The sequence below is a fragment of the Monodelphis domestica genome, chromosome 3, assembly GCF_027887165.1.
Source record: "Monodelphis domestica isolate mMonDom1 chromosome 3, mMonDom1.pri, whole genome shotgun sequence".
Lineage (NCBI taxonomy): Eukaryota > Metazoa > Chordata > Mammalia > Didelphimorphia > Didelphidae > Monodelphis > Monodelphis domestica.
Genome location: NC_077229.1, coordinates 271,739,029 through 271,765,850, shown reverse-complemented (window position 1 = coordinate 271,765,850; position 26,822 = coordinate 271,739,029). Strand labels below are relative to the sequence as shown.

At 35.7% G+C, this 26,822-nt stretch overlaps 1 protein-coding gene across 2 annotated transcripts in view; it reads left to right on the top strand.

Moving 5' to 3' along the window:
* Nucleotides 1–26,822, top strand: part of USP14 (ubiquitin specific peptidase 14) — a 41,354-nt gene extending 14,532 nt beyond the window's left edge. Inside the window, exons 4-16 of one of the 2 annotated variants that reach the window (XM_001367880.4) lie at nt 10,712–10,816; nt 12,224–12,327; nt 14,553–14,611; nt 16,739–16,869; nt 17,176–17,256; nt 18,304–18,395; nt 19,538–19,652; nt 21,009–21,074; nt 21,257–21,349; nt 22,958–23,086; nt 24,462–24,522; nt 25,762–25,869; nt 26,001–26,822. In XM_001367880.4, the coding sequence (XP_001367917.1) occupies nt 10,712–10,816; nt 12,224–12,327; nt 14,553–14,611; nt 16,739–16,869; nt 17,176–17,256; nt 18,304–18,395; nt 19,538–19,652; nt 21,009–21,074; nt 21,257–21,349; nt 22,958–23,086; nt 24,462–24,522; nt 25,762–25,869; nt 26,001–26,152 (1,296 nt within the window). In that variant the 3' untranslated portion in view covers nt 26,153–26,822. Of the gene's footprint in view, nt 1–10,711; nt 10,817–12,223; nt 12,328–14,552; nt 14,612–16,738; nt 16,870–17,175; nt 17,257–18,303; nt 18,396–19,537; nt 19,653–21,008; nt 21,075–21,256; nt 21,350–22,957; nt 23,087–23,388; nt 23,446–24,461; nt 24,523–25,761; nt 25,870–26,000 lie in introns of those variants that run through there. The other variant, XM_007487637.3, reaches the window with a different exon arrangement.

Here is a 26,822-nt window from a genome sequence, read left to right as displayed (position 1 = left end):
TAGCCTTTACAGCCAGGTTAAATAGAAATTCTTGACCTTGGCCCAGGTGGAAATCTCAGTGAGATTAGAAGGCATTCTGGGAACTAGCAAGGACTCCTGGGAAATGGAGTCCCAGGTTCAAGTCTCCATTTTTACATTTTCCCATGTGATCATTTGGGGAAAAAAAATAATTTTTTTTTTTCCCAAAGGATCATGAAAACATAATCAACTTAAAGATTACAATAATTTGAGGATAGGCGAGAAAAAAACAAAAAACAAAACCAATAATTGCTGGACATATTGACAAAAAGCCTGTTAGGGGTCAGTCCCCTTTGGCATGAAAGTATACATACAAATAAATGTTCAATCAACCACACCCAAAGTTCATTCTTGTGTAGCTTGTGGTCTGGAGGCTTTTTCATGGTATCTTCTCCAACAGTTCAGTTTCTGGATAGAGAGGTAGCATCTTTCTTTACCTAAAATTCTTCTTTAAAGGGAATTTAAACTTTGCAATTTAAAATAATATTTTTTTACATTTCCCTGTGTTGTGGGTGATTGAAAAATATAGGATCACTTAGGGATGCATGGCTGAGGTATGAGGTATATGAATCAATTGGTAAGAGAAATTAAAAAGATATCAGAAAAATCTAAATAAAAAAGAAAAATTTCTGGATGAAAATATAGACTATCAAAGTCCTGTGTGTAAAAATTCCAAGTAAAAGAAAAATAAATCTATAACAGGTCCTTGAATCAAGGCCCAATTAAAATGATCTAAGCAATGATGCATTTACCCAGTCAGTAGCCAGGACTACAGAAAGGTACCACACTATGAAAGACAGAAAAGGGACCAGATTATAGGAGCCAAAGTTTGGGGATACTCATCTGTGAGTATTTTCAGAGTGAGTGTGGACACAAGGAAAGCCTATGTCTAACAATGTTAAACATAGTAACCTCAAGTCTTCACACTAGGTTCAAGACCTTTGCATTGGCCTAGAAGTGCATCAATCCATCCTGGATTGGATTTTCTTTGGTCCTGTGCAATGGCTCTTCTGTGTATATCTTGTCCTGGAATCAGACAGAATTAACAATTAGTGGCATCATTTTTATAGTCTCAAGCTTTTGGAACATGCATTAGCAAATGTATTTTAAACTTATATTACTGAAAAATCAAAAAGTTAAAGAAAATCTTAATGCTGGTCACATGTGCTTGAAATATAAAAAAGGAGAGAAAAAATAAAAAAAAACTGAAATTGTATATTGCACATGCAAGAAAACTATAATAATAAAAGAGCTTTAAAAGTAAAAATGTAGCTTATAATCACTGACACACTGTGTCAGCTAAGAAATATAGAATGCAAGGCTTTCTCACCAAAAATGAGATCCATTTCCTCTTCATATCTGGCCATGATCCACTGTGAGTATGAGCAAATGAATTGAGCAAGGTAACATTTTTCATTGTTAAAGAACAGTAGTACAAATATGTAGGAATCATCATCCCCAAAATTCTCAATAGCCCAATTAATTACAATAGCAAACAGACACACTATCTTATTTCACATAAGTTGCCGTATGACATTTTTAAAAGCCTATGAACTGATGGATATTAGTCACAAGTTTTTACAAACGTAGCAAATCTTTCAACTTTGGTATTTAAACAAAATAAAACTAATTTTGGGTTAAGAACATCATCAAGAAATCTAGAGATCATTCTGGTGGAAGTAAAGTAGTGAGCTGAAGAGTATAAATGAGGGGTGCTCCTTTTTGGAGGCTTTTTAGGGATACAAATGCCCTGAGATTAACTGCCCCAACTTCCATTCACATATTTAGAAATGCGGGAATATTGGGGGTTATAATTGTATTTCACTTCAGATACTAGAATGGGCCTTACACCTCATGTTAGGGGCAGGCAAAATAACCAGAGATTATTAAAAAAAAATTCTAAAAATCATGTCTAGAAAAAAACCCTTAAATCAGTTGAGATATTTAGCACAGTAAATTTTCCAAAGGTTGTTATAGCAATTGTAACTAGTTCTGATGAAGTCCATCTATCTATGTGACAATTTACAAAGGAAAAAAATAGAAAAACTGTTTTCATATATGGGCTTAATTACAGTGATATTTGTTCAATATGATTATAGGGGGAAAGCAACAGAATTAAACAGTAGTTAAAACTCAGTACATTAAAATGATTCAGTGTAACAGAATAATATTGAATGCAGTAATGAACTTAAAATCACAAAGTTAAATCTTAAACAAAGCAAAAGTAAAATGCAATAGAATACAGAGATTTGTATAAACCATTGGAGTCTGAAATGCCGTAAAAATATAACCTCCAGTCTCTTTAAAGTTCCTTGGGTCTTTATCCATTTAGATGCCTATTGTCAGAAGGCAGAAGGTTGGTAAGGGATAGGCAATGGGGGTTAAATGACCTGCTCAGGGCCACACCGCCAGCAAGTGTCTCAGGCCAGATTGCAACCAAAGACCTCCCGTCTTTCCTCCCTCAGTCCACTGAGACACCCAGCTGCCTCCCCAAAGTTAGCTAAAAAGTTGTACAGAGCTGAATTTTTTCCCTGACATGCAGGTGAAGTTAATAAAAGGATCAATGCAATTAAAAGATATCCTTGTAAAATAGCCATGCTTTTAAGTTCCTGCTTGGAAAAAAACCTTTCTTCTTTCCCTTTTTCTCTCTCCCCTCCTACTATCTGCCCATGTGGAGGCTTAGCCTAAGGGAAAATTACCCAGTTTGATATCGGCTGGTTTTTTATCCTGAAGAAACTGGGTCTGCTACCAGCAGCCTGGGTCCTGGGGCTGGGCCGTCTGGGTCGGAGGCCAGTTTTTGCTGGACCGGGATCGACTGGGCCAGATGGGTGAGAGACCACTGGGGTGGGCAGGGCTGGGACAGGAAAGCAGGGCTGGGAGCCCCAGAGCACCAGGTGAGAACGGAGAGAGGCCAGGAGCAGGAGCCAGAGCCAGAATCAGAGTGGTCAGCCGGGCTGAGCAGGGCCAGGACCAGGTGGGTGATATCAATCAAACAGGTCCAGATTACAGGCAACAGTAGCCGAGCTGTGACCAGGTGATTGATATTGAATCAAGAAATCAAGAAAGGATGGCTGCCGGCAGGAGCTAATCAAGATGGTTTTCTTAAAAAGCATCTTGGAGAAACATAGCTTAAAAAAAAATTTCTAGGCAGTAGCTATTAAAGGCTGAACTTAGTAGAGAAAAGAATCAGAAGATTGAGATATTTAGTTTTCCCCAAGTGGTTATGCCAAACTGTAAGAGATAAAATTTAGGGGAGAAACTGAGGCAGGTAGAAATTAGTTTCTCTTTAGAAGTATATTTTTAGAGGTTTATTTAAGATAAGGAATTTAGGAAAATATAAGTAAGAGAAGCACGTGCTAGGTGAGCCGAGAGGCCCATTCAGTTTTCACTCACATCATGAGACATATCTGCTTGCCAGCGGAAAGAGGAAGAGAAGAGCCAGTAGCCTTTACAGCCAGGTTAAATAGAAATTCTTGACCTTGGCCCAGGTGGAAATCTCAGTGATATTAGAGGGCATTCTGGGAGCTAGCAAGGACTCCTGGGAAATGGAGTCCCAGGTTCAGTTTTACATTTTTACAAAGGTAAGGGCCTAAAAATAAATAAATATATATGAAGTATAAATAAATAATTAAAACAACTTAATAAAATAACTAGCTAGACCAGATAAATTTCTTTAGATTAAAGGGCAGTTTACCTTATACAGATTGTAGTAAGAACTTAAAAACAATATTTATTTATTTTAAGCCCTTACCTTCCGTCTTGGAATCAATATTGTGTATTGGTTCCAAGGCAGAAGAGTGGTAAGGGCTAGGCAATGGGGGTTAAATGACTTGCCCAGGGTCATAGCTGGGAAGTGTCTGAGGCCAGATTTGAACCTAGGACCTCCTGTCTCTAGGCCTGGCTCTCAATCCACTGAGCTGCCCAGCTGCCCCCTAGAATTTAAAAGTAATTTAAATGACATTCTACAGTTTTGTTCCTGAAAAAACATTAGGATTTGAACCACTGCAGATGGCCTCCTGATTTTGTGTAGAGGTGAATACTTTCTTTGAATAGGTCTTAGCCAGAATTTATTTTGTTTGCATATAGAAGTTTTATTGATGTCTTTTATTTTTACAGGGGTCTTTTTTTTCTTAAAGAAACTTCTTACATTGATCATTAACAAAACAAAACAAAAAAGCCCCAGTAGACATAGAGATTGTTAGTCTTACAAAGAATAATGATATTCTTACCCTCCCACCCCCACTTTCTATTTGAGAAGACTTGTTTAATCATCAGTTTTTTAAGACTCATTTTATCATTAGCATGGGACAGTTTGGTAGTTCAGTGGATAGAGAGCCAGGCCTAGAGACAGGAACATATTCAAATTTGGCCTCAGACACCTCCTAGCTGTGTAACCTTTGGCAGGTCACTTTTCCTCAGTTGCCTAACCCTTTTTGCTGTTCTGCCTTGGAACTGATACTTGTTACGAATTCTAAGACAGAAGAGATTAAGAAAAAAAATTAATAACCATTTGTTAATTCTTCAAAAAAATTTTTTCACCTAAAATTTTTTTATTGATACCATTTATTTTTATATTACCTTTTGTTATAGTTAGAGATTCTGTTAGAGATATAGTTAGAGAAGAGATTCTGCTTTTTCTTATATAGGGGATTTTCTCCTATGTCACCTTCCCTAAGTCCTTACATCTACCAATCATAGTAGACGTTTTCCAAAGGACTGCCCATTCTAAAAACACTGCTGGGTCAACTAATCCCTTTAGTAAGTTTGTACCAGAAAAAACTTCTGAATAAGTTTTCACATCTTTGCTCCTGGCAAGTTTACAAGTTGCCTGACCTTTAAAAGGTACTTAGCATCCCTTTGTATTTCTTCTAAAAATAGGCATGGCTTAAAGAACTTTTTGCCTCACTATAAGTATGGGCCCAAGTCCCTCTGGAAGTTTCAGTACACTGTTGCTCATTTCAACCACTGAAATGCTGTAGGTTCTAAGCTCCCTGATCCAAGTAGAGTTCTCACTTTCCAAATGGGGAATGTTCCCAGTAGGGTATTGTTCCAATGGAGAATTCCCCAATGTGGAAATTTTTAACATTCACAAGTCTGAGAAATTTCAAGATTGACACTTTCCCCTTCTCCCTGTCTCAGAGAGCCATCCCTTAAAACAAGTAGAAAAAATAAGCAGTTAAGCAAAGCTAACCAGCACTTCAGCCAAGTCCAGCATTAAATGTAATGTTACATACCCATTGCCTCCCACCCCGGCACAGAAGGGAGGAGGAGGGCAGGTGATAGAGCAAGTTTTAGTAGAAAATAGATACAGTGTTATATGGCATAGAAATATTTCTCACCTGAGAAATGCTCTTTTTTTTTTTAAACCAATACCTTCCATCTTGGAATCAATACTGTGTATTGGTTCCGAGGCAGAAAAGTGGTAAGGGCCAGGTAATGGGGATCAAGTGACTTGGCTAGGGTCACACAGCTGGGAAGTGTCTGAGGCCATATTTGAACTCGGGACTTCCCATCTCTAGACCTGGCTCTCAATCCACTGAGCTACCAAACTGTCCCATGCTAATCCTAATGATAAAATGAGTCCCAATAGCCATTCTTTTACCCTGTGAGAGAGAACGACTATTATCTGGCGACTCTGTCATATATTACATAGTTCATGACCAGAGATCCAGAGCAGACTAGGAGGAGACTTAAGTGAGGAACCAGTTTAGAAGCAAATAGTAGCTGTGTGCCTGTGGTCCCTTCCAGAGTCAAGGTGTAGTAAGCAAAGACTCCTTGCTGCAAAAAGATAGATAAGGGGGCATGTGATACAGAATCAAACATGGGTCAGGAATTTGCAGAGCTCAGACTAAGAGTAGTGAGTAGAGTTTAGTGAGCGCAAAAAGAAGATTAGAATATAAGAAGACGAATGCTTTTATCCCAGACGTTTTCCCAAGAAGTGCACCGAGCCTAGGCCTGATATAAAATCTAAGACCAAGAAGTGGATTGGACGAATAGGCAAATAAAAAAAGAATAATTCCTTAAAGAACTATTATGGTGACAGAGAAGCTCAAAGATTGGACACAAGTCTAGCAAGAATTCCTTGAAGAGATGGAGTTAAAAATACCAAAAAAGTGACGTTAAAAACTTAAATGAGTGGTAGAAGAAAAAATGGAAAATGAAAAATAAGAAAATAGAATCAACAGTTGTTAGTTTTGCACCTATTCTGTAATAGGTATAAAACTTTACTCAAGAAAGTAACTTCCTGAAAATTAAGAATTGATCAAACAGAAGCTAATTCCTGAAGATACTAAGGACTATTAAAATCAAATGACAGAAAAAATAGAAGGAAATGTGAGGTACGTTATAGCAAAAACAACAGATTTAGAAAACAGATAAAGAAGAGATAATTTAAGTCACTGGACTACCTGAAAGCTATGACCAAAAAAAGAACCTGTGTAACATTTTTCAAGAAATCATAAAAAAGAAAACCAAAAACTACTCATATCTCTTAGAACTAGAGAACAAAGTATAAATAAAAAGAATCCAGTGGTGGTTGTCTTAAACCTCAAAATAAAAACTTCCAAGGATACTATATCCTTAAAGCCAGAGCTCCCTGGTCAAAGAAAAAATTCTGTAAGCATACAGAGCAAAAGAATTCAAGTACTGTAGAGTCACAGTCAAGATCATTCAAGATGTAGCAGCCACCACTATACAGGAATGGATAGTTTGTAATATGATATTCCAGAAGGCAAACAGGTTTATGCTTAAAACTAAATATAAATTAACCAGTAAAACGGAGTTTGATCTTAGGGCAAAAAAAAAACCTGACAGTAAATGAAACTCATCATGTTTCTCGCTCAGATAGATTAATAGTTTATTATGTGCTTGCTGTGAACCAAACACTATGTTGAGTACTAACACTACAAATACAAGAAAATGAGATGTTCCCTGATTATAGAGCTTATATTGTGATGAGGAAGACATGGAAGAATGGGTAGAGGATTGGTCCCTACACTGCCAAGGATATAGAGTAGTCTTGGAAATGAGTGAACTGAGACTAAAGTAAGCATGACTGAAATTCTCAAGAAATGGTAATCCTGGTCCAGAACTCACCAATAAGTTGCACTCTGACCCCTGTGTTGAGTCAGATTTGCATAATAACCAGCCTTCAGACTAGAATACAGAGAAATCTGCTTAATATTTCAAAAAGGGAGGATAAATCATTAAACATCCTGTGTGAAAACCCGAGGATATGAATACATTCACTATGCTAAATGCTAGGTATATGAATGCAAAAGTAGTGAGTGATAGTCCTTGCCTTCCATTTACCTAAAACTATTTAATGAGAGACCACTTTTGGGAGCTAGGAAGGAATATTTTGGTTTGGAAATGTATGGAGATGAAATTATAGTAGTATGGACTGATTTGATTATGGTTCTAGAACTGGGAGTGGTTTAGAAGGAGGTGGTGGAAGGGAGTTAACAATATGTCCACAAGTAAGCTTGACTGGAGCAGAATTCAAAGTGTTGTTTTCCTCAGTATAAGTGGAAGGAATAAGTGAAATTATTAAAATTGGGAGCTAACAACTAGAAATGTAATTTCATTTGTATTGAGAATTCCCTGGTAGGGAAACTTCTAAGGCTAATGCTGGTTAACACCTTCTATGTAATTTATAATCCTAGTTGCTTAGAGCAGGGTCACTACACCAGGTGTAGTAGTAGCTTCCTGTTTACATATGGCTTGTGAGCCAAGATTGGTTTTTATGATTTTAAATGATTGGGAAAATATCAATTATATTTTGTGAAATGAAAATTATATTAAATTTAGATTTATGCCAATAAAATTTTATTGGAACAGTCATGCTGATTTATATATTGTTTATGGTTGTTTTTATGCTACAATGGCAGAGAGCATAGTTGAACAGAGACTATACATGGCACTTTCATTGTTTCACACAGCCGAACAGTGCACTACAAATCACTGTGACAGATACAACTTTCTTAAAAAAAATTTTTTCTTTTTTTTAACCTTTACCTTTCATCTTAGAATCAATACTGTTTTTTGGTTCCAAGGCAGAAGAGTGGTAAAGGCTAGGCAGTGGGGGTTAAGTGACTAGCCCAGGGTCACACCGTTAGGAAATGTCTGAATCCAGATTTGAACCCAGGACCTCCTGCCTCTGGGCCTCAATCCACTGAGCCACCTAGCTGCCCCTCACAGTTATAACTTTCAAGTGCCATGGATATCAATGTACCTTGATGTTTATTACCATTGTATACTCATAGCAAAACAACAAAAGAGGAAAATGGGCTTCAAATGTCATGTTTAGTGTTGTTACATGGCAAAGTAATATTTTATTTTGCAATGACAAAAGCTATGCTAAAAGAATAACATATTCATTGGCATTACCAGATTAAGCATTTATCACAATGTTCCCAATCACAGGAAAACAACAGCCACAAAAATTAGAAAATTTAATGAGCCTTCAAGTAAAGTAAGTTTCTAATTGACTAATTTATTTAAAGAGCAAGGAGGGGGCAGCTGGGTAGCTCAGTGGATTGAGAGTTAGGCCTAGAGACAGGAGGTCCTAGGTTCAAATCTGGCCTCAGACACTTCCCAGCTGTGTGACCCTGGGCAAGTCACTTGACCCCCATTGCCTAGCCCTTACCACTCTTCTGCTTTGGAACCAATACACAATATTGATTCTAAGACGGAAGGTAAGGGTTTAAAAAAAAAAAAGCAAGGAAAGTGGATTTCTGCTAATTGGTTTATAACAGCAGAAGAGATGTGTCCAGAGAAAATAAAAATTTTAAGACTGCTAGCCTTTTGATTCAAAATCATATGCTTATGGTTTGGTATCAATATTTTGTAGTACCTAACTGTGTGAAAAGACATTTTCAAAAATATGAATATGTAATCATTTTATTACAGATTAGTATTAACTGACTGACAATTGCAATTGATTTTTATCATGGGGAACATTAATGTTGAACCCTAATTAAGGAAAATGTCCCCTCCCCCTATTCTTTTCTTTTTATTAGACTGCTGTGATCAGATCAATTTTAAATTTCATCAATAAAAATATTGTTGGAAATTTGTTTTCTTTCATTATATAAGTCCATACAAAATAGCCATGGTTTTTGCCTCTTGGCCCACAAAGCCTAAAATACTTGTTATCTGAACTTTTACAGAAAAAGTTTGTTGACATCAACTTAGAGAACTGAGATGTTAAGTGATTCAGACTTGTACATAACCCTATGTGACAGAGGCAACACCTGAATCTAGGTCTTCTTGGCTCTGAGATCAGTTCTCAAGCCATTATGGTCATTTTTCATTTAGCAAAATTTAAGGGGACAACATAAAGGGGAGAAGAGGGGATAGTTTTGACTCCTTGGTTTATATCTATATTGTATTTATTGATCTCTATCCATCTCTTTCTTCATAAGTGGAATGTATAGTGCTTGCTCCATAGTATATCTATCCTAATTTGACCATAAATAATAAAATATTAATGAAAATTGTGAATAAGGACAGAAAATAAAACTACTCCTAACATCAAGCAGTAGTTGAAATTTTGTTGCAGTTATAGAGAAATTTTAAAAATAGGTTTTATAGAGAAAATGAATTTTTCTCAAAGTTGCCACCCAAATAAATATTTTTGACATATCCACAAACTTGTATTTCATAGGATTATAGATTTAGTGCTGGAAGGGATCTTATAGATCATTTAGTCCATTCTCTTGTTTAACTGGTGTCAGGTACCAGTATCCCACCAATGCCTAGAGGGTTGAAGAGCTTGCCAGGGTAACATAGCAGAGCTAGGATTTGAATCCTGGCCCCCTACATCACTACATTATACCACTCCAATGGGAAAATATTGATTGCATTAAAGGTTCGTGCATAGATTTATGTGGAGAACAGCTTATACACATAATATTTAGGCACTAAAAGACAAATTTAGGCAGATACTAAAAACACTAACTTAAATACTTGCTACTACTTTTGTGCAGTCTTTCAAAACTTAATTTCCAAGTATAAAAATAGGATTTTTTTACATTGAAAAATCATCTTAAATCTCATGAGGTGTTTTATATCTAAATTTTTTTTTCTATTTTTGTTCCTTTTCATCCTTTTGTACTTACATTCTTGGGACTCTCCCTTGTTCCAGTCTGTTGTTTTATTGGATTCTGGTTATAGCTTTCATAAGTTTACATCTTTCACTTATCCTACTAAAAGAATATTAAAATCAGAGACATTAAAGAATTTGGGGTGTATGGGTTTTTCTGCTGTGGAACAGAATATGTATATTAATCTTTTCTACTTAGTGAATGGAAACATGCCTGCCCTTAAAGTTTAGGAACTGTATGTCAGAATAATATAGACAAGTACTTAGAACTAACTCTTCATTTTAACTCTTTACTTTTTTTTAATTTAACATTTTAACATTTTTAAAAATTTAACATTTAACATTTTAACTCTTCATTCAGGGATTGCCTATTTTCAATTATTAGAATACAAACGTGTGTCTTAAAAGGAAACAATTCTCATTTAAATGGAAATAATTCTTATATAGTGGGTGTTTTCATAAGTGATCTCCTGGTTTTACAGAAGTTGAAATTACTGGCTTCGAAAGATGTAATTTAATGATTAATGATCATTTAAAGTACTCCCCCAAAGAAAACAATTTCCTCTTTTTGTGTGTGTGTGTGAATAGGGAATGACTCTGTTAATGATGGGATCAGCAGATGCTCTGCCTGAGGAACCCACAGCTAAAACTGTTTTCGTAGAAGACATGACGGAAGAACAGCTAGCATCTGCTGTAAGACATTTCAGATTTCATAATCTATTTGGATCACTGCTTATCAACAGACATTTATTAAAATGAGTTTCAGAAAAATGACTTCTGACAGTTTTGAAGTTCTGCTTGGGATCTAATAGTTAACGGTCAGTATGTGTATTCAACAATCCATAGGATTTTTATTGCTTATAATTTTGGCTTAAGCCAGACCTAGTGTGGCCAGGTGCTATGTGAGATTATTTTGCTTCTCTATCACTACACCTCAGTAATTGTTTTGTTAGTTTTATAAAACTAGTTCAGGCTTACAATTTAAATCTAATCCTCTTAGCCAACGTTTGGCAATTTTTTCTTATAAAATAAATATCACATTATATTTTAGAGACTCCTGTCAGATGTACATATTTGTCACTACTAAATTTTTATGTTGTGCTTTTTACTTTTTGAGTTTGTATTAATCTGTATTATTTTATCTTCTCAATAACTGTGAGCTGTAATATGTTAGAAAACTAAGGCACAGTGGGGCAGCTGGGTGGTTCAGTGGATTGAGAGTCAGACCCAAAGACAGAAGGTCCTGGGTTCAAATTTGGCCTCAGACACTTAGCTGTGTGACTCTGGGCAAGTCATTTGACCCCCCATTGCATGGCCCTTACTGCTCTTCTGCCTTAGAACCAATACTATGTTTTGGTTTTTAAGGATCTTAAAAAAAAAAAGGAAACTGAGGCACAGAAAAGATTTTTATTAGGCTTTAGTCTGCATATCTAGGTAAGGATAGAATAATTAGAACCTAGGTTTTTTGACTCTTCTATCAGACCATGATATATACAGAAATTTGCTAAATGTGAGTTTTCTAGTTTTAAAAACAAATCAGTACCCTAATCAATTAAGTTTGTAATTTCTAAAGTATATAAAATGAACTTCATTTAATATGAAGTTTGCATGTGTTTGGTTTAACAAAAGAAAACTCAACAGCTTATGTTTAAACAATAGTAATATTTCTGAGGAAATATTTCAAGCTACACAAATCTAAGAGGGAAGGTTTTCATGCACAATTGTAAGCAAATACCTTTATGGTAGGTTTCTTGATGTCTTTATTTTTATATTCTTTACAACACTTATCATGGTAAAGATGTTCAGTGAAAAAATTATTTTAGTTCCTAAAATACCATATCATGGTATGCCAGTTGCCTAAATAATTTGAAGTCTGATCTCAGTTTTTTATCACAAAAGCTTTGAAGATAATAGCCATATATTTGTGGGAGTGATGCTAATTTTTTTGTGGACAGTTCACTAGGTATTTTTTTGGGTTATATAGGCATTACATTTTAAGATAGGACTGAAATAATTGTTATAGATTGGTAAATCTTTGGCCTTTACTTCAGGCTCTACAATGATAGTTATTGCTCATGAAAACAATGCTTTTCTCATCAGATGGAATTGCCATGTGGATTGACAAATCTTGGTAACACCTGTTACATGAATGCTACAGTTCAGTGTATTCGCTCTGTGCCAGAACTCAAAGAGGCCCTTAAAAGGTAAGATTAAAGATAAAAAATATGACTTTTAATTGATATTCACATGGAGTATTTAATAAGTGACAATCGAAATGAGACTTGAATAAAGATAAACATTTGAAAAATATTTATGTTTTTCTTACAATTTAGCCTGACTCTGACATCTGAATTATAAATTGTAAAAATAATAGATAATTCTTGGTAATAAATATTCTGATATAGACTAACGTGTTTTGTGAAGGCTTGCACAGTATTCAATTACAGTGGAACTGAGAAGAATGAGAAAGGGTTTATGCAGAACTTACCCATTGGTATAAAATTCTCACCTTCAAAGACAAATAGATGTTTTTTTAAACTCTTAATCTTCCTGTCTTTGAATCAATACTGTGTATTCGTCCCAAAGCAGAAATGCCTTAAGATCTAGGCGATGGTGAGGTTAAGTGACTTGCCCTGGGTCACATGACTAGGAAGTGTTTGAGGCCAGATATTTGTATGGTGAATAGATTTTTGCATGGCTATTTATTTTATTCATTGCTGCATGAGAAAGGGCTAGGGACAGGACTGGAAATATTGAAAGTTTCATTATTCAGACTTATTTTCTTCGGTTGGTACAAAACTCTTATCTATCCTTAACTGTGCTTTTGCAAAGACTTCTTTTTATCAGCAGTGTTTCATTGGCAGTGTTTGGCTCAGATAGTTTATAACCATCAATGCATTTTTTTTTACTATTTGATATACATTCTAAATTTAAAAATGTTGCTCAGCTCTTGAAGTAGCTTGATGTTCAGTGAATTTTAAAGGGAGGATGAGTGGATGAGATGTACTTTTAAAAATACTGTTTATAGAAAGGAGAGGAAAGTAAGTAGTAATAGCTCTTTGACTTTGTTGGTGAAGATTTATAGTAAATGTTTGGGGCCTTCATTGAATAACAGTCTTTGGGATGTTGGAGAGAGGGACATATATTGACTATATATAGAGAGAGTAAACATATAAACTATGCATACAGTAAATATATAAACTATATATACATATGTGGAAGAAGAAAGAAGTTTGAATAGAAAGATATGCAGGATTAGCCAAAATAGCTGTATGCATATTGGAAAGGCTAGAGTTGTAGAAAAAATATAACTTGCTATGAAATATATCAGGTGGTCTTCTGGAAGGTAGATAGTTCTTCTGGCCTTAACTTGTAACATCCTACATCTTAAATTTCATGGTGTGGGTGTGTGTGTGTGTGTGGGTGGGTGTGTGTGTGTGTGTGTGGCCTCTTTAATATGGATGTTTGAATTAGGGTGATAAGTACAGTTATCTAATTTAGAACCATTCTAGCATATGCTTTTTCCTTTTTAGTTGGCATTTCAATGATAAATGTTGTTGCTCATTTTATGCTTGGAGATTAACTTTATAGTTAGTTTCTAAAATTTAAAAATTTATTTTGGCCAGATAGTGACAGAAAGTGATTTCCTATGTAATTCTATCAGTTTTTGATATCTATACAATACTCAGTCACAGAAAGCCAGACAATAGAAAATAGTGATTAATCATTTATTTTTCTTGAGTTAATGATGTTTGAGTTACTAGATGCTACTACTGGTCTATTCATAATACGTGATAAAAATACATCTATATACACATACATAAACTCATAGCCTTGTGACCAACTTCACATACCTCTATCTGTCACTGTCAGTCCTGGCTGATGGCAGTTTGACCCTAGAGACTAATGAAACTTGAGCAGGGTGTGGTATATTGAAGCTTTATTGTAGGAAAGAGTGGCAAGGGGGGAAGGGGGAAGGAGTAGTGAGGAAGAGAGGCCTGATGCCAGGAGAGATGGCTGCAGAGTCCCATCTGAGTGGGGGGAGGAGAATGGGGGAAAGGGGCAGTGAGGGAGGAGATAGGCACCAGCAAAGATGGCTGCCGAGTCTCCATGTGAGTGGAAATGGGTCCGGCCTCTTATAGGATTGTTAAGGTTGAGGTAGTCTGGACTGATTCTATTGGTTCAGGTGAGTTACCTACTCCTCATTGGATGGCCCTAAAAGGGGGATGTGGAACTTCATCTCCCAGGTGGGGGGGAAGTTCCCAGGTTGATGGTTAGTCATGTGGGAGGTCATTTGTCTAGGCCTGACACAAAAGTCCTGGTGTTTTCTGCCGGGTTTTGCTGGTACAGATACTGGGAGGAAGTGACAGCATGGATTAAGTAAGCCGGATGTTTGTATTGTTAACACTTGTATTAAATGTCTCCACAGATACGGGGGTGCCTTGCGAGCTTCAGGGGAAATGGCTTCAGCTCAGTATATCACTGCAGGTCAGTCTGAAGCATACCCTAATTTGGAATCTCCTTGTATTTTCTTCCTGTATCCTGTACATTGTATGCTGACAGCCACAAAACAGTATTCAACAATTATTAGATTTATTTACTTAATTATGCTAATAGATTGAGATACTAGAGTTGCTGTCCTAGATGATACTTAAGACTTAATAAAACAATTTAGATGATAGTAATTGGGAGAATGTGTATCATTTTTAAATGAATTTTCTTTTGGCAAGAAATAATTTCAGTGTAATTATTGTTTGGGTATAAAGTATCACAGTAATAATATGATTATTGAAATAATTTTGCTAGATGTAAGAAACTCCAGAGTTCCAACCATTGGGGGCTTTCTCAAGAGCCCTCCACTTGATGACACTTTTAGAACCCTGCAGGCAAAATAGCCAACTTAACTTTTTCCTCACTTTCTGGTTAGGGCACCATCATCCTCCCAATCATTCAGGGTTGTAACTTTGGTGCCATCTTCTTCTCCTCACTTTCACCCCATATGTACAATCCATTGACAAGATTATTTTTTTATCCAAATGGCATCTGTCAAATGGCTTCTTCTCTTCACAGTTCACTATCCTATTTCAGGCCTTCATGACCACTTGCTTAGATGATTCCAGTAGTCTCCTAATTAGGTCTTCCTTCAGGTTTCTCCTCATTCCAGTCCATAATCCACATCAATACCAAAATGAAAAAAAGTGTAAGTCTGCACATACACTGATATCTTTTAATGCTCGGTTCAAATCTGCCTTCTACAGAATGCCTTTCCTGATTCCCCGATCTGCTAATGTCTTCTCTCCAAAGATTTGCTTTCATCTATATTGTATAGCTTGTATGTACCTAGTTATTTACGTCTGTGCCATCTGAATGTGTGTTCCTTCAGGCACTCTTTGTTTTTATATCCCCAGCACTTGCCAGCATAGTGCTCAATGTGTATTGATTTATTCCTTTTTGCTGCATAGGACTTAAATTTAGGAGGTAGTGTTGTGGGAAAACATACAAGTTGTAACAGGGTCTCACCCCAAGAATGGGAGGCTCAACACTATTCAATCCAGAAGTATGAAAGAATTTTATTTAAAGAAGAGGTTTTTAAAGATGGTATTATAGCCTAGGCTGGTGAAATGGTCTAAGGGTGTATAGAAGAGCTGGGGGGAGGGGGTGATTGAATCTCCCCCGCCCTCCCCCCGGCTCATGGAAAAACTTGAGGACACCATAAAGCATGTTCAGGTTTGGAGGAATTCTAAACTGCCAAAGCTTTTAGTGAGCATGTCCCTTTCCCCCATTGTCTCACCTACCATCATTTGTCAGTGTAGGAGATGTCTCACTACTTTTCTGGAATGCCTTCATCAGAGGGAACATAGAGAGAATATAATACAGTAAATGACCACTTGGTGATTAATGATGTCTAACACTTTAGAACTAAGGTAAATACGGAACCATATAAGCAGTTGATAATACACAAGAACACAAAGTTGGTATACAGAGCAGAATAGTACAAAACCATTCTGAGTGATTAGTAATACAAAATGGTTAACTGACTAGTAATACAGATTTTGCAGTTTATGCTTAACTAATGCTAACTGGTGAAAAAATACCAGAATGGGAGGGTTCTAATTGTTTGAATATTAAAGGAGCTGATATGTTTAAAACAGATGTCTGTATGTAGCCACATGTTTGTGTATGCATGTTCAGGCAGTTTTTACCCTACGTAGACCATTCTGCAAACCTCCCTCTCCCCGTGGGGCAGTCAGTATAGCCCCAACCTCTCCATGGCTCTACTTCTCCCAAAACCCAGTTGTCCTCAGTGCCTGGGACACAAGACACCCTAGCTCAGGGCTGTACCGTGCTGTTCCTGTGTGGTTGTCTGCCTGACTGCCACTGCCTTGGGCTCCAGGTGGGATTCTACTGTTATCCTTCAGTGGAGTCAAATTTGCATAATATAAAACTTGTGGAAAGCAAGAACTGTCAGATATAGGTATATTAAATAGTTATATATACTTTGACATTTATATAAATGTTCTGAATTAGAATATAAGATTCTGAACACAATTTAGTTTTAAATTGGTTTATTCCTGTTTTCTACTTTCTTAAAAGAATATTTTCTTTGTTTTTAAGCCCTTAGAGATTTGTTTGATTCCATGGACAAAACTTCTTCCAGTATTCCACCTATTATTCTGCTGCAGTTTTTGCATATGGCTTTCCCACAGTTTGCAGAGAAAGGTGATCAAGGACAATATCTTCAACAGGTAATTCATATGAAGCTATTGTGGTTTTCCAGTTAATGAATCTTTGTTCAGTACTGACAACAAGGAGATGTCTTGATACTTTCATACCATTTAGGTATGGTTGGTAAATATGAGAAGACCTAACATGATTCAGAAAGTTATCTCTGGCTTTTTTTCTTTAAGGCCACAGCTTGAAACAAAATAATTTTAAGTAAGAAACATCTTTTAGATAGAGTATACAGACTTTTGGAAGGAAATCATGAGAAGGTAAGACCATGATCACTGTCTAGGCCTTATTAATAAACTTTATTATTTTTTCATTTCCAGGATGCTAATGAATGTTGGGTACAAATGATGCGAGTATTACAACAAAAACTGGAAGCTTTAGAAGGTGATTCTATTATGGAGGTAATTGAATTACAGTAGTGATTATAATCTTTTATTTGATGTTTAATCTGTTTTTCTTTTTAAGGCTTTTGAACAAGTTTTTTGTCATTCATTTTTAAAATTGAATAGACCATTTCTTATTCTTCTGACTCCTTGTTCAGAGTACAATTCAAAATGCATCCCCTGCATCTAATCAACCAGTTTTTGGTTCTCAGCATTTTTTACATGTTCTTTTCCATTCTCATTTATGTAATTCAGGCTTTCAAATTGCTTTATATTTGGATTATTGCAATAGTTATCTGGCTTCTCCTGTTTCTTGTCTTTCCCTGTACCATACTCAAATATTTATCAGGACAATAATCTACCTACATCACAGCTCTTAATCTCACATCACTCCCTAGGTTCTAATTCCAAAATGGTTATTTAAATGATCTTTAATTTAGCTTCCACGAAGAGAACAGTACACTGTTTGGGAGCTAGCATACTTACTTCCCATTACCTGTCCTGCCCTTTCTCATTTCTTTCCCTTTGCTAAATAATAGCTACAGTTTTTTAATCAGCTACTTTGCTTATTGAAATTCTTACAAGACTCTCAGATGCTTTGTTTATGAGGTCTTGCTTGATTTTTCCTTTTTCTTCCCCCTACCTACTGTCAAGGACATCTGATTGCACTCATTATATTGTTTTAATTTGTAATATAATTACTTGTTACTTTTTTGTGTTTTTCTACCATAAGGACAGGGGACATTAAGAACATTCATTCAAGTCCCACTCTTTTTATAGTTCCATTCATCCAATAGCTTCTTTTAATACATTTGTTCAAATGGGTGGAATTTTATATGTAAAGTATTGTTTGCTTGTCTGTATTCAGTAGTTAAGTGAAATTATTTTTCTCTCCCCATTTTTTTGGGGGGGGGTGTTGTGCTTTTTCATAGGGGAAATGATTGGATGCAAGTAAAAACATTTAAAATTAGTGTAATTGCACATGGTTGAATAGGGGAAATTTTACTTTAGTGTACCTTATGTAAAACAAAAAATATATTTAGTTTCTCATTCTTTTATTTGCAGACAGATGGTGAATCACCAGCTGCAGCAGCACCAGCACCTTCTAAAAAGAAAAGTTTAATTGATCAGTTCTTTGGTGTTGAGTTTGAAACTACGTATCCTTAAGAAAGTTTGTACCAAGATTGATTTCAGAGACAGTGATCTACTAATACAGATCAGATGAAAGGACCAATACGATGTTTGAAGAAGGCAGGTTTTTTGAGGTGACTGCTTATTTTTGCCTGAAAAGGGATTACATTAATAACAATTAGGAATTTGAAAAAAGACAAACATTTCAAGCATGTGAAATTTTAATAAAAGTACATTAAACAATAGTTTCCCTTTTAGATCATTTTGCCAAAGATCTTAGTGAAAAATTCATTTTAGAATTAATATTATGAAATTGTTTGAATCAAAGTAGGTGGTAAATTGATAGTGTAAAGGGAAATACTTGGAAAAAATTTTAATACTTTTGAAAAAATTGATCTGTTTTGACATATCCATCCCTTTCTCACTTAAAAAACAAATACTACTGTCTAAGTTGATGATTACAGCTGACAATGCATGTTGCTTTCTGTTTTCTAGCGTCTTACAAAAAGGAAGGAATGGTGTTTTAAAATTTTATTGAGGCATCTGGATTGATGGAGAAAAAGTTGGTTTTGGGTTCAGGAAGATTTTGGTTTAAGGCTTGCCTCTGCCGCACACTGACTATGTTACTTTGACTTTTACTTACAGTATTCTAAATTGTATAGAGAAATATTCTCTAGAACTTTGAAAGGATTGCTTTTTTTCTGTCCTTTATTATGATTCAGGATAAAGAAGAGGTATAATGATTAAGTTGATAATGGAGAATTGAGGTATGATTGAAAAGGCGTGGATGTGAGATTCAAAATCATGAATTTTAAAAGAATGATATTTTTTCCAATCCTGGTAACATAAAGTTCAATAATTTTACTTATATACTGGAAAAACACTGGATTTGGAGTCACACATAGATTCTTGTCCTAACTGTATGATTAATTGACTTTGTAACTTCAGGCAAGTCACTTAACTTCTGGTCTCCAGTGTCCTCACTTGTGAAATGAAGAAAAGACTCCCACCTCCCAGGGTTGTTGTGAGGGTTGAGTGATCCTCAGTGTCTGTAAGGTGCTTTATAAACTGAAAAGGTACATAAATGCCATTTTTTGTTATTTGAGAATCTCTAGCTAAGCAATTCAATAAGGAACCTATAGCACGTGCCTTAACTTGTTCAATAAAGCATGAAATGTACAGAAGCTGAAGAAGAGGAAGCCACCAAAGGGAAGGAGAATCAGCTCCAGCTAAGCTGCTTTATCAATCAAGAAGTCAAGTATCTGTTTACAGGACTTAAATTGGTAAGAAAAAAAGATCCTTTGGTAGTGACTTGGTAGGCTTCACCACACCTCTAAGACAGAAAGCATTTGCTCATATCTGGGCTTAATTTTCTTGTAGTTAGCATTGTGTTCACAGAGTTGGGGCTCAGTTTAGTTGTTTGGTGAATGGAAGTAAAATACATAGTATTTTTCCTCATTAGCTCTATTATAATTGTTAATTGCATTCCTGACCAAGGACTTGACAATAAATGATATTTAGGAGAAAATATTATAAAAACAAATGCAAGAATTTTGAAGCTTATTTAAAATAATGAAATTTTGATATACAGAAGAACCGCATTTTACATAACTAATACCTTGCCTAGGACCCTTTGTGTATGTAGAAAATCGCTCATAATAGGGAACCCCATTATTTAATAAGTTTTTCTTATCTGAATCTAACCAGGCACTTTATGACTTTTCTTAACCTTATCAGAGCTAACACCATCACTGCTCTTTTATTTTGGGGCCATTATTAATAACTAAATAGCGTTAATGAAAGAGAAGCGCTGCACTGATGTGGACAGAACTTTTTTTGTAAATGCTCATTCTGGTAAAAGACTGATATGAAAGCTAATGTTTGGCATGAACGATGTAATGTCTCACACTAACACTTCTCAGAGTGAGAATGAACTTGATTGGGTGAACTGCTGAGAGACTTTACACTGCTTTAGTGTTGATGGCAGATGTCATGTTGAAAAAGGTACCTTAGAGCCTATGTAGGTAATTCAGTTTCTTATTTATTGAGGATTTTTTTCTAACAGCATTCCTCATATTTAGTCAACCAGCCTCTGCTTTAATAACTTTAGGGTTGTTTTTTTTTTTTTTTTGCAAAACCAGATATGTCAAGAAATAGCTTGTTCTACAATGTAGTGAAACCAGGATGGGAAAGTCTTAATATGGAAGGGATGTGTAAACATGTTGAAAAAGGTACCTTAGAGCCTATGTAGGTAATTCAGTTTCTTATTTATTGAGGATTTTTTTCTAACAGCATTCCTCATATTTAGTCAACCAGCCTCTGCTTTAATAACTTTAGGGTTGTTTTTTTTTTTTTTTTGCAAAACCAGATATGTCAAGAAATAGCTTGTTCTACAATGTAGTGAAACCAGGATGGGAAAGTCTTAATATGGAAGGGATGTGTAAAACAGTTCTATTTGTGTTGTAGATAATAATCCTCTAATTCATTTGCTTTATAAGTTTGACTTTTAATGCAGTGTTTTCTTACAGTAGAACATGTGTACCAGTTATATTTTTGGGGTTTTTTGGGGGGGGGGACTACATCTATAAAACATGTTCTCATTCTTTGGAATACCTATTCAATCTTACATTCTTTTATAGAGACTTCAGGAAGAAATCACCAAGCAGTCTCCAACATTGCAAAGAAATGCTTTGTACATAAAATCTGTGAGTATAATGAATTTTTAGCTCTTGAATTCTTGCAATTTTGTAATGTTAATTTTTAGAATAAGTAATACTATTTGGGGTAAATCTGTCTTAGCATCAAGAAGTAAACAACTTTTTTTTTTTAAGTGAATGACTAACATGATTTTTTGAGTTGTAATACCATTTTATCCTTTTTTCCTCAGTCTAAGATTAGCCGGCTGCCTGCTTACCTTACTATCCAAATGGTTCGATTTTTTTACAAAGAGAAGGAATCTGTGAATGCCAAAGTTCTTAAGGTTAGTAGATATAATGAATGATTTGTATTCTTTTATTGCCAGGTCTGACTTATATTTGGTGAGTAAGAGGGTAAGGAACCTACCTCTAAAGACCCTTTTTCTATGGGAAAGGTTTCTCCTTTGTCTTCTAATTCAGGGAATTATCCTCAGGGAATAATTCTCCTTGAGATGTAACCTCTTTGCATCTGCAAAGATTTAACAAGTTTTGATACTTTAGAGAGGGAGGAAGGAGAGGATCCAATGTGAGTGTGTATGTGTATATGGCAAATTGAGGACTATAGAGTGATTGCGTTTCCCTTTCCAATTCTGTAATATGTTGGGGAAAACAAGTCTGCTTGATACATTTAGGTCATGATAGATTAGTACTATTAGGTGGAGTACAAGAATGATAATCATAAATCTGATTAGGTAGGTGTACTTGATTTATTCAGAACATGTTATATATATATTTCGAAGACATAATGTATGTATATATACATAAATATACACACACTCACTCTGCCTTCCCTTCTGTTGCCCTAGTCATCCAATTGCCTCTCATTTTGGAAGCCACCGACACTGATGCCCTAACCGAAGTGGGACAGAGACCCTGTTTAAAGTTCCAAGGGCAACTGTTCCTGTAATAATGAATTGGAACTCAGTGCGTTTCTTCCATAAAACCAGTGTTATATTTACTGGCTATATCTCATTCAAAGTACTGTTGGAACTCTTATTTTAAGTGCATGATTGTCAAAGGCTTCATAAAAGTCCTAGTCCGATGCCTTATCTTGGTATCGAGGTGACCTTAGGTCTGTCTATGAAGGCATTGCCAGTAAAGGGCTGATTCTGGAAGATCCTACCAAGCTAGAAAACCCTCAAATAGAGGCACAGTGATAGATTTGTATGTGTCTAGTCTAAGGACCTATCTACTTGAGTTTGAGAGGCTCATCACAAATTTAGATCCATGGTGATTGTTATTTTATTTATTTTAGCCATAACATCTCTACAAGTCCCATCTATTGAGATATTAGAGAGGTTGTGATTTATGTTGGTGAATGGTATTATCGACTCAAAGAAAACCACACATAATTAAAAGACAAAGCAAATAGGCTAGCTCACACAAGCTATTGTGTGACCTAATATTTGAAGAATTGAATAATATTGTTTCATTGGGAAAATTGCAAATGCTTAATTTATAAGTGAACCTGTTTTAAGATGGGGGTAGGGGTTCTGATAACCCATTTTCAGAAACATGGTTTTTGTATAAAGATTTTCCAGTGTGTTTAGAATACTAATTCTCTTATCATCTTAGTAGTTTGGATTAAGGTTATGATATGTAAAATGATGAAAATTCTTTATTTAAACAGGACAGAACCTAAATACCACTTTGACTTAACCCAAAGGCTGTAAAGTTCTAAAGCATAAAATAATTGTCTTTCAAATCATTTATTCTTGCTTTGATACTTTTCTCCTCATGATTTTCATATTAGGTTTATATTTTATTTAAACTCTCAAAAAAATGAATTTTTAAAATTTTGGTAGAGTTGAACTTATAGTATCCAAACTTGTATATTTCTATTGATTTTTACAGTGTCTACTCTGCCTCTTCCCCTTCTGTTTTATAAATAGGATGTGAAATTTCCTCTTATGTTGGATGTATATGAACTATGTACACCAGAACTTCAAGAAAAAATGGTCTCCTTTCGGTCAAAATTCAAGGATCTAGAAGACAAAAAAGTAAACCAACAGCCAAAGACAGTAGGTTTATTCTGACAATTTTTTAACATTAGTCTGTTATTTAAAATTTAGGGCCAATAGCCATTTAACATTAGTCAAAGCCTAACCTTAATTTATAGATCTCCATGTAGTTAAAATCCTCTATTGGTGCATGACTTAAGAAGACTTTAAGGTTTTTTTATATTCTTAAAATAAGAGATAAGGACTATGAATCTGATTATTTAGTCATGAGGTATACCCTATTCTTTATAATTACAATATGCTTCTTATTTTTTATTCCCCTACTATCTGCAGTTTATAATTTATCTCTCCTTTCTTCTGAGGTTCTCAAAGCACTTCACAGAAAATCACTTAGTCCTTTCAACATGCCTGTAAAATAGGTATGTTATGTTGTTTTTCCTTATACAGTATAGGATTATCCCCATTTTACAGATGGAAATGAAGGCATTGAAAATTGATTTACCCAAGGCCACTGGGGGAACTTAAGTTGTATCAGTACTCTTCTAAATCTGAGCTCCATCTCTTAGAATGCCTTGTTTCTGAAATCATAATTTTATAAGACTTATTGATTATAAAGTGGCCTTTTTTCTTGGCATATCTATATTTATATAGATACCTCTTTATGTTATAAGTATATATGTTTTGTTCTTATAATTTTAATGTGGCAAGAATGTAATTAGACTTGTCTTTTAAAGATTGTATCATATACCCTAAACTAAATTGTGTAGATAAGAACTTTTCTTTCTTGGGATAGAAAAGATTACTTCCTAGATATCTTCTTCACTGTCTTACATGCTGGCTTTGAAAATTATAAAATCTTAAATTGAGGTTTGGCTATTGGGGTTTCTTTTGTGTTCCTCTCAGTTAATTGACAAAGCTGGAGTTTGGGGGTATGTTTCTTCTCCCTCTGCTCCCCACCCCCACCCGCCTTCAAATAAATATATTGGGCTTTGTCCAGTATAAGCAAGTATATTGGGGCTACCTGCTTCCAGCCAGTGACTCTTGCTATGAAAAAAACATTTTAAGTGCTTTGAGTTCTTGGATGAAAGGTGTAAGAGAAGTCATTTAAGTATATCTTTCTATTTAATAATGTTAAGGGGACCTGATTTTACTGCTAAAGGGAGAACTTTTGCTTTCACACACTCAGTTTGAGGCAGGGTAATTATGATATTTTCCTTTGTACTGTATATAGGAAACTGCCCTATTCGATCTTCTAGAAATAATAATGATATTAATTGGACTATGATGCCCCACTCACGTATGATGGTACTCTTCCATTTCAGACCGCCAGTGGTTGGGGTTTTTAAGTATAGAGCCCATATGTATAGGTTGATACTAGAGAATATTAACTGGTAACTTGTTATTCACAATTACAATAATATCTTTCTTTTCACAGTCTAGCAAAAGCAGCGGGGCACAGAAAGAAGCAAAATATGAGCCATTCTCTTTTCCTGACGGTAAGGGAAACTTGTTTTCTGACTTTCTGTAAGCCGTGCCGCCTGTTGAAGCCGGCCGTCCCCTCTTGTCTGGACTGCCTCTTGTTTTCTGCTTCCCAACCTGGACTCTGCTTTGGAGCTGTCCGTGCACATCTCCTTTCCTTCCCCCACAGGGTGAGGATTTCTCACTTTTACTGCAAAAGGAATGTGTGCTTACCAAACTTTTCCTCACATCTCAGCACTTTCTGTACCTCTCAGATATGTTAGCTATATAAACATCTGAGCACTTGGTAGTAGGTATTAGGCAGCTAGTATTGCAGTGACTAGAACTGCAGGTTTCCCAGGTTTGGATCCAGAAAAACTTGAGTTCTTTCCTGGCTCGGACACTAGCTGTGTGACCCTGCCCGAGCAAGATTTGTTACTCTCTTAGTGTTCTCATCTATAAAATGTGAAGTTGGATGAGATAACGTATGCACAGTGCTTTGCCAATTTCAAAAGTGTTCATTGTTACTATAGTTATCTGTATATGCTCTTTGCCTGCCACACTCTATGAGGGAAGAAGACCTCATTTCTTCTTAAACTTTGTATTTTTCTCCATCTTCTAGTATAGTATAGCTTTATACATTGTAAACTCTACATCTTAGCTGACTTTAAATTGAATTCCTGTTGGTTGGCCAGTTCTTATCTTTCCCTTTCTTCAAGATGTCTTCCATGAACCACATTCCTTGGGCAAATTGTGGCCACACTGGACTCTTCCATTTTGGAAGTCTATAGCAGAGTGTTATACATGGGCCAGGGCCCCGTGTGGCTCACAATACTCCCGGGTGCATGGGCTGAACTAGAAAAATGTAACTGAAAAATATTTAACAAAATAAATGAATAACAAATAGATATGTTTGTCTAAGTCAGTATGTGGCCTTCAGGGATTCTTAGGTATTATTCAGTGGTGCTTGTTTCTATTTGAGATCAACATCGCTAATCTGTATAAGTGTGGGCTCAAATTCTCTGTTGCTCTGCATCTAAAGGTGGCGATGGTGATAATCGCTAATATGTAGCCCTTATGTGCCAGGTTCTGTGCTAAGTTCTTTATAATTATTATTTTATAAATGAGGAAACTGACTTGCCCACGGTCACCCAGCTAATGAATGGGTTTGAACTCTGGTCTTCCTAATCCCAGCTTCCATGCTCAGTTTGCTGTTGCCTTGTTGCATATCTTCATTTACTTTCTCATCTATGTGGATGCACTTTTCTTCTTTTTAGATATTGGCTCTAATAACTGTGGTTATTATGACTTACAAGCAGTGCTAACACATCAGGGAAGGTCTAGTTCTTCAGGCCATTATGTATCATGGGTGAAAAGGAAACAAGGTAAAGTACTCTATTGTTTTTCTTTACCATAAACTATTTTGTTAGCATTTATTAGTGCCTGTTTTCAGTGCTTTGTTCCTTTAAAGACTTTTCTAGATCTAATTTCACCTCTCCTCTTTTTTGTTATTTAGATGAATGGATTAAGTTTGATGATGATAAGGTCAGCATTGTTACACCAGAAGATATCTTGCGGTTATCTGGTGGTGGAGACTGGCACATAGCTTACGTTCTGTTATATGGGCCTCGCAGAGTTGAAGTAATTGAAGAAGAAACTTCACAGTAATCATCATCTTAGCTATCTCTGACTAGGTGTGGAATAAATGTTGTTCGTTGATCATTTCTAAACCCCAGAGCTTTTAGAAGAAATTTTAGGTGGTTCTACATGGTTTCCCCTCATGTGGAGCCAAGAGGGTGAAATCAGACTTGAAATTTGTTCCATGTATTAACAAAAAAAAAAACTAAACTAAAAACAAGACACAGAAAAGAGTTTATCTTTGGACTCTGCTGCCCCTGTATAAAAGTAGCAAGCAGGAAGACTTTTTTTTTTTTAAAGGCTTATTTCATTGCATAATTTTTTTAAAAAAAATTTTAACGGAAATGCCTTTCAACCACTACCTTCTGTCCTGGTGTTCAATATCTCTTTCTGCCTTTTCTAGCCCAAGATTCAGCAATCAGATATTTATTGCACACCTATTATTATTCCATCATTTGTTGTTATTCTTGCATGGTTCAAACCACCATTCAATAGCTGCCCATCCTTTTGCCTTATCTAACAAAGTTTTGCCAGAAGGTGGAAGGGAGTGTGTTGCCCTTGTTGTGTAACTCAGTGCTGCTGCCCATAGTCCATGGAAACATGGCTACAATCAAGTATTTGTCCAGCCTGACCTGCTGACTCAGTTTGTTCTGTTGCTGGCATTTCATGACTTCAAAATAAATTGTGATCAATAAGAGTA